Raw genomic sequence first — 12,410 nt, 5'->3', positions numbered from 1 at the left:
TGTCATCATCGCCGCAAGGTCAAGCAAGACTGTCTGATCTCCCGCGTGCGGGCCGGCCGTGCACAGCTGTGACTCCTGCAATGGCGGAGCGTGCGAACACACTCGTTCGAGATGATCGACGGATCACCATCAAACAACTCAGTGCTCAACTTGACATCTCTGTTGGTAGTGCTGTCACAATTGTTCACCAGTTGGGATATTCAAAGGTTTGTTCCCGCTGGGTCCCTCGTTGTCTAACGGAATTGCTTGCTCGTCATGTGGCTGAGGGTGACAATTTCTTGTCAAAGATTGTTACAGGCGATGAAACATGGGTTCATCACTTCGAACCTGAAACAAAACGGCAATCAATGGAGTGGCGCCACACCCACTCCCCTACCAAGAAAAAGTTTAAAGCCATACCCTCAGCCGGTAAAGTCATGGTTACAGTCTTCTGGGACGCTGAAGGGGTTATTCTGTTCGATGTCCTTCCCCATGGTCAAACGATCAACTCTGAAGTGTATTGTGCTACTCTTCAGAAATTGAAGAAACGACTTCAGCGTGTTCGTAGGCACAAAAATCTGAACGAACTTCTCCTTCACAAGACCTCACACAAGTCTTCGCACCCGAGAGGAGCTCACAAAACTTCAGTGGACTGTTCTTCCTCATGCACCCTACAGCCCCGATCTCGCACCGTCGGATTTCCATATGTTTGGCCCAATGAAGGACGCAATCCGTGGGAGGCACTACGCGGATGATGAAGAAGTTATTGATGCAGTACGACGTTGGCTCCGACATCGACCAGTGGAATGATACCGTGCAGGCATACAGGCCCTCATTTCAAGGTGGCGTAAGGCCGTAGCATTGAATGGAGATTACGTTGAAAAATAGTGTTGTGTAGCTAAAAGATTGGGGAATAACCGGGTGTATTTCAATGCTGAATAAAACAACCCCTGTTTCAGAAAAAAAATGTGTTGCATTACTTATTGAACTGCCCTCGTATTTCGCGTTTAGTTCTGGTGAATTTCTTTGTTACGGAATTCAGCCTCGCTACGACTGTGTGTTCACTAATTTCTGTACCCGTCGTGATGCTCAGGATTATTTGTGGCTAAGAGGTCAAGTGTGTTTTCGTAACCATTTACAATTTGAATGGCCTTGTGAACTAATTGTTCAAAATGATTTTATAGAAAGCATTTAGAACAATTATGGACGTTGTTTTCTATCTACAGTAGGGTCTGAAAATGTATTTTTGTCAACATACGGAAGGTAGACTGAAGTCACTGCCAACTATAATTGTATGAGTGGGGTACCTATTTGCGACGAGACTCGAGTTTTCTTTGAAATGTTCAGCAACTCTTTCATCTGAGATCGGGGGTTGGTAAAAGGAGCCAGTAATTAATTTATTCCGGTTGTCGAATATAACCGCTGTCCATACTAAGTCACAGGAACTACCTGCTTCAATGTCGCTTGAGATGGAACACACATTACATTATTTTTCCTTAAGTTGTGCTTCTTGTTTCTGTTGTAGTGGAGATCATTACAATTACGGCTTTTCCCTCCAAAACCTAGGATGCTTTCTCTGTGACCCTGTAAATACCACAATGTAGTACAACAACGTACAGTACAAGCATAGCATTCTGTATTACTTCATTTCCATATTTCTAACATTTTAAAATTGTACGTCGACTTTAGATGACACGTCAATCATAGATGTTCTTATCTCTGTTTATGAACGTACTTTCAGTCATGTTTTGAACATTGTCCCGCTACACTTTATTAACTAATGTTTCGCCGCAAGGGATATCGGATTTTAGAGTAAAATAATATGGAGTATGTCGTCCTTCTTTTCAAACATTCACATACCTATTTCTTCTTTCTTTATTGTCTTTTGGGCATACAGTTGTGGTAATTAAAGTAGGCACAAATGCAGAGATCAAAAAGAAATGATTAGCGTACATTCACATTCTGTTTACAGCGTTCCTTTCTTGTTGCTCTCATGCCGATGGACTGTTTCTATCGCAATCAGTAAGCGTGAAAGGAAGCTACCGTACAGACAGAGGGATCTATATTTATACTTGGCAGAACTAATTACATACTGACATAATAGTCGGAATTGCTTTCGTTTCCCAAAAGATATAAATATTTCGATTTCGGAAAAGAAGCTCTGTATTTCGCCAAGATGTCGAAGAAGAAGGGTCCTTACGTACTGGTTGTATCGAGTAAAATGTGGAGACGGCGGTTTGAAAGCGGAAAGAAGAAGTACGAGGAAGGGCGTCCCTTACCTGAGGGATCGCTACCTGGCGAAGGGGCAAGTGTGGCAAATGTCCGGCGTGGCAAATGTCCCGTGTGGCAAATGTCTGGCATTCGTGTTTGTCCTTAGGATAATTTAGGTTAAGTAGAGTGTAAGCTTAGGGACTGATGACCCTCGCAGTTAAGTCCCATAAGATTTCACACACATTTGAACTTTTTTTTTACATTATTTTTATATCAGCATCATACCTTCTCCAGGCTGAAAGGGTCCTGTTGCACTCCCACCTAGTAATGCTGTAAACAGAGGAGGAGAAAGAAAAAGAGACACTAATGAAACATGGATCCACGAAATCGCCATCAGAACGTCAGGAAGAACATGAATCCACTCGTAGCAGGCTGATGGAATGGTCATGCATCGGTCGCAAACTTCAGCTTTCGTAGATGGCCGTCCCGGTCTCCGGCAGCATAGATAATTAATGATTTCTTCCGATAATTAGTGATTTCCTCCTGTGGTACTCGTCAGAGAAAAAGATGTCCAGCTGTACTGTCAGAAGGTGAAGTATCAGAACCTCTTACGAAGCTTACCGAGAGCGGGACTGCTTCACTCTTGATCATCCATGTCCACGATTGTGTATTACAGTTCTGAAACATATCTGAGAGACATGCTAACGAGCTAAGAAACAAGACTGTAGCCTGATGATGGACCTATGTCTCACAAACGCGTCTTGATTACCAAATGTAAGTTTAGTTAACCAGCGTTTTTCGCTCGTTTAATATACGGGACTGCATTGCGTGCGTTTGTCGTATTACACACGAACCTTCCGTTGAATGGATCTAATTTGCGTGTGGAACTTACGGTCATGGAGAAATGTTTTAATGTTGGCGAAAACCTGCCCTTAAGAAATCACTCAGTAATTTGTAATATATCTGCATGGTCATTTGAGAGCGTGCTAATTGATGTAAGTGATAAGCCATTATACTGATATCTCTGGGAGGTATGTAAACAGATAGGAGACAGTACATTAAGTGTGGGTGAGTTCCTGCCTCACCTGCGGTGTGTACACGTTGAGGTAGAGGCAGTCCTCGCTGCCCAGGTAGACCCCCGCGTCGTTCACTTGGGCGCAGGCTGAACCTTCCGCCAACGCGTCCAGCACGCTGTCCCATGGTCTCTTAGGCTCCGCCTCCTGTTACCAAAAGGTACAAACTGTCTTCAGATAACCACCTACACAAAGAAACCAAAAACAAATCTTCCGCCATTCCTTTGGTCTTGTAAATTTTAGATGTCACACTAATCAGTCCTGGACTGACTTTTAGACGTCTTCTGTATTGATCTATGAAGTATTCTACTCTGGACCTGACGAGTACTCTTATTCCACTTTCACAGTACGACAAGTGTACAAGTTCGTAATCAGGCCGTATTGAGTTAACGTCTCCAAGAGGCCAAAACAGAACAATATAGTTTAAGCTGAATGTCAGGGGGTCAAAGTCAAGTCATCGTACGCTGTACCTAAGACAATCATCACGAGAATCAAATGTGTATCTGATTCCACAGGCAACGGTACGCTTTCACAATCGTTTCACGGTATGTCACAAGCAGGTTGAAGATCCGAAATGCTGTTGCGTGGCCGATCCAGGTTTTTATACAGGGTAGTTAGAAATAGTCTCAAAAGCTTGTAAGTGTGTTGCAGGGTAGGTTGTGCTGGAAAAATAATTGTTAAGAAAAAATTAGATGCGTTGCGCCGTTTCCGAGTTAATTAGCACTGAAGTTAGCCAACGAGGCCCTTGCGTGCGCAAATTCAAGTGGCCTGCCAGATACAATATAATATCAGTTGTTCTCATAGCATAGGTGAAAGCTCACGAGACTGCTCAGCTTTGGGCTCGCGTTCGATTCTTATTACCGTCCCATGTCCGCTTTTCGTATCGTTCTGTTGTTGGTTTCTAGGAAACCAAACAAAGAACAGGTTTGGCGACGTCCTTAAAGGATCTCTTGAATTTGCGAGCGCAGCCGCCTGATTGGCTAACTTCAGTGCTAATTAACTAGGAAACAGATCAACGGAATTTTTCCTTAACAATTATTTCTCAGCACAACCAACGCTGTAACACCATTGCAAGCTTTTGAGACTGTTTCTGACACCCTTCACACTGGCCTTCAGCCGTAGTTGAGGGCAGCACTTTACCTGCTGGGAAAGCCGCCTAGGGCGTGCCGCTGCGTCTGTCAGTGATTGTACTGTGTCGATATTGATGACTTAGTCGGAGTCTGAAACACCGTTAGGCCGGGATATAAGATTCCAAACAACTGATGGTCTCCACCCAGACGTGCCAATATTACAAACTGCTTCTCTACAGTGTAATCATGGTGTAACAGTTAATGATGTAGGTCCTAAATATATCTCATTTGGTGTATATAATTAAAAGAAAGCTGTGCTCAGCCCCATTTTCTTATTAATGTTTACATAGAAGGTGTTTGGCATGTTATCATGATGTATAGCTTTACCACAGCAGCATAAGAGTCAGTTTGTGAGAGCGTTGGCTCACTTCTGACTAAGTAAGGCTACCATTTACTGTAGTAAGCAAGTTACACTAATTTTTTGGAATGATGTTACATTATCTTACCTTAAATCTGCGTGGTCCCACTGGAGACTCTGCGTAAGGGATACCAGAGAAACTGACGTACGGGAAGCCATAGACGGTGAGGCTAGCGTAGCCCCTGACAAGGCCTTCTTCTAAGCGCACCACAGGCTGCTCTTGAGGAAGAGGCTGCAAAACGAAAGTGCAAACGGAAGTTACGCTCTGTGGCAGCTGTAAGGAAGCGCTGGGCATTCAGGATGTGGTTGTAAGCGCGCTTCGTTTTTGTAAACCTCATTCTCGACTGCAAGGCTTGGTGATTACGATACCTAGGTCTTCGCAATACAGGTTGAGTCAGGAGGAAAGGTACATGCTTCGAGTGGTGATAGTGACAATGATTCTGAGAAAAAAACTTCATACAGACATACGTCCTATTCCGAATGGTTTCTGAAACAGAACACATTTAATATCACTTAAAAATTAAACTACATTAAATATCCTACAAAAAAAGTCCTATGCATTTCTTCTCTGGGGCTAATAGTTTGCGCAAAGAGAGCGTGGAATCCTGAAAATCTCGCGCGAGGCGCACGCGGTGTAGCTTATGTAGTTCTTGAGGGCCAGTTTGAGGTAGATTCCCGACTTGATAGACCACAAGGGTCCGTATCAAATCGTTCGTCTCGGGTTCTTCTACACTACTGTGGTACGTTGCAAACAACAACTGTTGAGTCATACAGAAAATAAAAAACAATGTATCTCGAAAATCATTCGGAATAGGTTTGTTGGTTGATTGATATGGTGGAAGAGACCAAACAGCGAGGTCATCGGTCTCATTGGGTTAGGGAAGGATGGGGAAGGAAGTCGGCCGAGCCCTTTCAAAGGAACCATCCCGGCATTTGTCTAAAGTGATGCAGGGAAATCACGGGAAACGTAAATCAGGATGCCCGGACGCGGGATGCATCTGTCGTCCTACCGAATGCGAGTCCAATGTGCTAACCACTGCGTCACCTCGCGTGGTCATTCGGAATAGGGAACATGTCCACACGACGTTTTCTTGCTCAGAACCACTAATCCTATCACCACTCAAAGCATGTACCGTTTCTCCTGACTCACCCTGTGTATAATGCAAAAGCAGGCGAGAAAGCAGAATTAACGTTTCAGAGTGAAACTGTAGAGAGAGTGGTGCAATATGTGTGTGAATAGTTTATTGATGTTGAATAAAAATGGAGATGGACGATGTAACTAGTCGAACTAAGAAGTGACTGGCATTTACGACGATTTTCAGGGATTCACTGTTTTATATATCACCCATGTGAGAAAGTTGACATGAGTATCGTAAGGAAAAACTTCATTGAGTGCTTTGCGAAATTTTGACTTCATACGTGGCTTTCAAAAGCAGATACGCTATTCACAACAGCAACACTAAGAGAGGGTAACATTAACTCCCTTACTATTTTCGTGTATACATTTTTAATCTCTCAGGAAACTCCTATCTCGTTGACATTTAGGATTTTGAACTTAACAGAACTATAACACAGGCGTAAGTGTTAACAGAAAACATTAGTACTAGAATCTACAGAGTAATCAATAACGGATTCTTGTACTGTCATGTGTGATAACCGACAGCAAATGTGTTTCTTTTCTAAAGCAATCAAAATACACAACGGAAAATGATAAAAACTATTTTTTGAGAGATTAAGCAGCTTGAATCACATGTTCCAACTAGTGTAATTTTTGTACATCAAAACATGCCGCGATGGAATTTATAAATCCGAATTTCACATATATCAGCATACGTAATTTCATTGAGAGTAGCATCTATTAATAGCATAATATCTATCAAAATGTAGTATCTTCTTCAGTACTGTGTGTTGTGGAAGCTATATTATGATCATAAGAATTATACAGAAATTTAGCATAAAATCGAACATCAGTATTGATATCCTCTTTTTCCTTGCATATTTTAATTGCTTTAGATAATAACCACATTTTCCGTCCGTTATCACACATGGTAGTGCAACTATCGATTATTGATTACTCTATAGATTCTTACACTAATGCTTTCTGTTAACACTTATGCTTCATGTTACTTTCAAAATCTAAATGCCAACAAGACAGGAATTTCCTGAGAGATTAAAACTCTACGTCGGGCCGAGATACCAACCTGAATCCTTGCCTTTTCTCGGTACTGCTCTTACCACTACTGAGCTACTCAGACGCGATTTATGATCCACCCGCACAGTTGCATTTCTGCCTGTATTACCCTCCTTCCCCCTACAATTACAGCGTTAACTCCGTTACAGAGCAAAATATTCGTTCTAAATTCGTTCCGGTATTCAACAGTATGCTGCCTGCATGGAATGTTTAATCCAGAAGTCGATAAACATCATCAAAACGTGAGACGCGGAAAGGGTACCGTAAGAGATGAGGTAGCTGAAGCGATGTTTGTTCTGACCAGCGTAAGTAGTGCCCAAAGCAACCCAAAAGTGTTAAGCCGATACCCTTCGACACAAATTAAATTGACGTGGCGTATAAACCCTGCTACGAAGGTTCTCTCTGATCAACAATCAATTGGCTAACACATGAAAAATACTGTGAACGGATTACCTCTGTCAAAACGCCAAAAGTCTGTTAGTTTCTTTCAGGACACTCGGCGAAGCCCATAAAATTATTTCGATTTTGCCTCAATCTTTGTTCTGTCTTCCTAATATCAGATAAAATTTTAGGACTCTACAGAATACCTGCAGTTTACTTTGTTTCAGATTCACATAGTGTGACAACATTGTCTTTATGTTAGTGTTACAAATAATCTGCAAGTGCGCTTAGATAGGGTATGCATGGAATGTCATGATTTTTAGACACCAACTACAGATGTTTAAAGAGGCTTTCTAAGCTGTAGCTTTAGGTACCAGCACCAGTGAGCGCAGAGAAAAATGTGCAAGTAAGGAGCGCTGTATCAATCCTTGAACGGCGTCCAGTGTAAGCACGATTATTGAAAAATTTCACAAATTCACGTCAGAGGCGTTATATTCCTTGAATCAACATGAGAGACAGAGGGCGCTGATAATTTCTTGCACGTAACTTCAGAGAGCCGAATGGAAAATTTTTATGGACGTTTGTCTGCGTGCGAAATTGCAGACACTGGTGCTTTTGGAAATTTTTCAAACAGGTATCGATACAGAACTACTTCTCTCATGAAGTTTTAAGCATAACACATTTACTGACGGAGATTATTTCAATAATCGTTGCTGGATTACATATAGGTTTGGTAAATCTATTTGTTTATCTCCATATATACCGAAAAATATGACTCGCAGTGTCGTAGAATGTGACCAAAAGGTCCAGTTGTATTAATAACTTTAAAAGCATAATCACTTTTAGGCCTAAAGAGATGCAAGAGCCTACATTTTGTCAGCTATCAAAACTCAGTCCATTTGGGGGGGAGGGGGGACGGGGGGGGGCATCTACAAATTTCTGTCCAGCACTCCTTGAGAATTGCACTATGGCTATTAACAGCAGAGTGTTGGAGATGGTACTTGACAGAAGCAGAACAAAAATTTTGTATACGTGGTTCTGTTCAAAAAATTCCGGAGCATTCGTGATTACGCACCAAAGGCGTGTTGGAGCGAAATGTGGTTGGCATCCCTGCACACGCCTGTGTTTCATGTGTAACTGACGGAAGTTTCATTGTTGAACGTTGTGCCGCACAGTTTGCGAATTTCCAGATGGCAGAATTAGAGGAGCGAGGCGTCTGTATTTAGTTTTGCGTGAAACTCAAGGAAACTTTTACAGAGACACACAAATGATGCGGGAAGCCTACGGTGATGAGTGCTCACGCCGTGCTCGATGTTACGAATGGTTCACACGGTTTAAAAATGGCCGGACAGAAGTCATAGATGACCCTCGCTCAGGACACCCTTCGATGTCTACCGACGACGCTCATGTCAGAAACGTCAACGTAATTGTGCGTGCCAATGAAAGATGGCAGAAGAATGTAACACTTCAGTTGGATCATGTCATCAAATCCTGACACAGCATCTTGGAATGCATCGTGTTGCCGCCAAGTTCGTCCCACAGCTCAAAAAATGGTTCAAATGGCTCTGAGCACTATGGGACTTAACTTCTAAGGTCATCAGTCCCCTAGAACTTAGAACTACTTAAACCTAACTAACCTAAGGACATCACACACATCCATGCCCGAGGCAGGATTCGAACCTGCGACCGTAGCGGTAGCGCGGTTCCAGACTGTAGCGCCTTTAACCGCTTGGCCACCCCGGCCGGCCGTCCCACAGCTCATGAGTCAAGACCAGATAGACCTTCGCCCAGCATTCCGTGAAGAGCTTTTGCATCGCGCAAATGAGAACGAGGTGTTCCTTAAGAGAATCATAACCCGTGATGAGACGTGGATCTACGGTAATGGTTTTGAGACCAAGGGCCAGTCTTCACAATGGGTAGGGAAAGGAGGTTCTCCAAGACCAAAAAGAGCTACTCTGGTCAGGTCAAATGTCAAAGCCATGCTGATAGTTTTCTTTGACTTTAGAGGATTAGTTCATCATCAATTAGTGTCAGAGGGACAAACTGGTAATCGATGTTACTATCGACACGTGTTGCGACGCCTGCGAGAAAATGTGAGAAGGAAACGGCCTGAAATATGTCGAGACAATTCATGGCTATTGCATCACAATAAAGCACCCACACATTCATCCTTGTTGGTGCGTGACTACTGCACAAGAAACCAAATCAGTGTGCTGACTCGTCCTCCAGACCTCGCCCTTGCGGACGTCCTTAATTTCCAAAGTTGAAAACCCCTTTGAAAGGATGAAGATTTGCAACGACAGACGAGATAAAAGAAAATTAGCCGACGGCGCTTCGCGTGATGTAGCAAGAGGCTTACCAAGACTGTTTCCGGAAGTGGAGACGTCGTTGGGAGCGGTGTATCGACTGTCGAGGAGGGTATTTGCAAGAAGACCATGCAAAATACACTCCTGGAAATGGAAAAAAGAACACATTGACACCGGTGTGTCAGACCCACCATACTTGCTCCGGACACTGCGAGAGAGCTGTACAAGCAATGATCACACGCACGGCACAGCGGACACACCAGGAACCGCTGTGTTGGCCGTCGAATGGCGCTAGCTGCGCAGCATTTGTGCACCGCCGCCGTCAGTGTCAGCCAGTTTGCCGTGGCATACGGAGCTCCATCGCAGTCTTTAACACTGGTAGCATGCCGCGACAGCGTGGACGTGAACCGTATGTGCAGTTGACGGACTTTGGGCGAGGGCGTATAGTGGGCATGCGGGAGGCCGGGTGGACGTACCGCCGAATTGCTCAACACGTGGGGCGTGAGGTCTCCACAGTACATCGATGTTGTCGCCAGTGGTCGGCGGAAGGTGCACGTGCCCGTCGACCTGGGACCGGACCGCAGCGACGCACGGATGCACGCCAAGACCGTAGGATCCTACGCAGTGCCGTAGGGGACCGCACCGCCACTTCCCAGCAAATTAGGGACACTGTTGCTCCTGGGGTATCGGCGAGGACCATTCGCAACCGTCTCCATGAAGCTGGGCTACGGTCCCGCACACCGTTAGGCCGTCTTCCGCTCACGCCCCAACATCGTGCAGCCCACCTCCAGTGGTGTCGCGACAGGCGTGAATGGAGGGACGAATGGAGACGTGTCGTCTTCAGCGATGAGAGTCGCTTCTGCCTTGGTGCCAATGATGGTCGTATGCGTGTTTGGCGTCGTGCAGGTGAGCGCCACAATCAGGACTGCATACGACCGAGGCACACAGGGCCAACACCCGGCATCATGGTGTGGGGAGCGATCTCCTACACTGGCCGTACACCACTGGTGATCGTCGAGGGGACACTGAATAGTGCACGGTACATCCAAACCGTCATCGAACCCATCGTTCTACCATTCCTAGACCGGCAAGGGAACTTGCTGTTCCAACAGGACAATGCACGTCCGCATGTATCCCGTGCCACCCAACGTGCTCTAGAAGGTGTAAGTCAACTACCCTGGCCAGCAAGATCTCCGGATCTGTCCCCCATTGAGCATGTTTGGGACTGGATGAAGCGTCGTCTCACGCGGTCTGCACGTCCAGCACGAACGCTGGTCCAACTGAGGCGCCAGGTGGAAATGGCATGGCAAGCCGTTCCACAGGACTACATCCAGCATCTCTACGATCGTCTCCATGGGAGAATAGCAGCCTGCATTGCTGCGAAAGGTGGATATACACTGTACTAGTGCCGACATTGTGCATGCTCTGTTGCCTGTATCTATGTGCCTGTGGTTCTGTCAGTGTGATCATGTGATGTATCTGACCCCAGGAATGTGTCAATAAAGTTTCCCCTTCCTGGGACAATGAATTCACGGTGTTCTTATTTCAATTTCCAGGAGTGTAATTAAAACGTATGCGTAGAAAAAATTTGTGGACAAAGTTCCGTAATTTTTTGAACGGACCTCGTATGTGACTGGAAACATACTTTTTGAAATACGGCTCATACGGCTTTGTGGCAGCCGTCTGTCTCTAGCTACTACAGGGGATGTTGAGTGTGGTTATCACACGCTCTTACAGATCTTTCTCTCTTTCTAGTATAATCACGAAATTTTGCGACCACATTTGGCTGTCCTCGGGTTTGGCTATATGGATGTGGCACACGCTTCTCTCTAACGTGTGATTCTTGCCAATAGGTATCGAACACCTTATTGTCTTCAAATATGCCCTTAGACGGAAAAGTAAGATATTAATGACATGTAATCGAGGAGGTCCTCCTTGACCAATGCATCCGTCGTACGCAGCGTAGAACACAGCCCATCGTGCATAAATTACATTCGCAGTCTTTCTGCAAGTGATATGTTCTCCAATTCTTCATTCGTAAATTGCTGATAATAAGCATTTGTCCGGTAAAGTGTACCACAAGACGACTTTCACACACACAAATTAATACTAAAGCGAACCTGGTGATGCCTTGTTTCCGCGATCGCTCGTGGCTTTGCGTCTAGTCACTACGAATTACTGAGATGATTTATTATACCGCTATGTGACAATCCCGCTACTTTATAAATCGAATGCAAGCTTCTCCTCTCTGTTTCATTGTTATAATCCAGCGGTAGATCTGCAGGGTGGCATGGCGATCTTGAGCAAAAAAGGACTTGCACATATTACAAGTGATATGGATAAACTATCTGTTGGGGCAGTATTTACCGGCCAGAGCATGGTCTATGCTTTCCACAGCTCCAATTCTCCGCACGCTTGTTTCAGGACTTTCACCTACTCATCTCGACACTCGTCCCTCCATATCCGTTGTGTGAACTGTGCAAGTCCTACGGCGATCCCTTGCTCCCAGTGAGAATGGTCTCACGTCTGCAAGTCACTGGAACAGTCTGCTGAATGTTCGGCTTACGCGACACATGCAGCTCGGTTGACGCTGCTGGTTAATCCTTCGGATGGGGATTATAGCTGAAACACCTGGTGTTCTGTTACACCGTTTCCTTTCGCCTGAAGCTTAACCTGACAGTTAAAACCGCTCAAAATAACCGGTTTCTGAAATAACCGATTTTCGTTTTTTTTATTCTTATTACTTCCAGATAATAAACGTCGACGTCGAACGAAGATTGA

The 12,410-nt window shown here is 44.7% G+C and overlaps 1 protein-coding gene across 1 annotated transcript in view; it reads right to left on the bottom strand.

The window, feature by feature from the left end:
* LOC126457326 (cholinesterase 1-like) overlaps positions 1 to 12,410 on the bottom strand; it is a 93,823-nt gene that overhangs the window by 65,620 nt on the left and 15,793 nt on the right. The window contains exons 2-3 of the mRNA XM_050093524.1: positions 4,840 to 4,983; positions 3,276 to 3,410 (exon numbers count right to left, since the gene is read on the bottom strand). Of these exons, the coding sequence (XP_049949481.1) occupies positions 3,276 to 3,410; positions 4,840 to 4,983 (279 nt within the window). The remainder of the gene's footprint in view (positions 1 to 3,275; positions 3,411 to 4,839; positions 4,984 to 12,410) is intronic.

This window comes from Schistocerca serialis, chromosome 2, assembly GCF_023864345.2.
Source record: "Schistocerca serialis cubense isolate TAMUIC-IGC-003099 chromosome 2, iqSchSeri2.2, whole genome shotgun sequence".
Classification (NCBI taxonomy): Eukaryota; Metazoa; Arthropoda; class Insecta; order Orthoptera; family Acrididae; genus Schistocerca; species Schistocerca serialis.
This window is presented reverse-complemented; position numbering and strand designations above follow the sequence as displayed.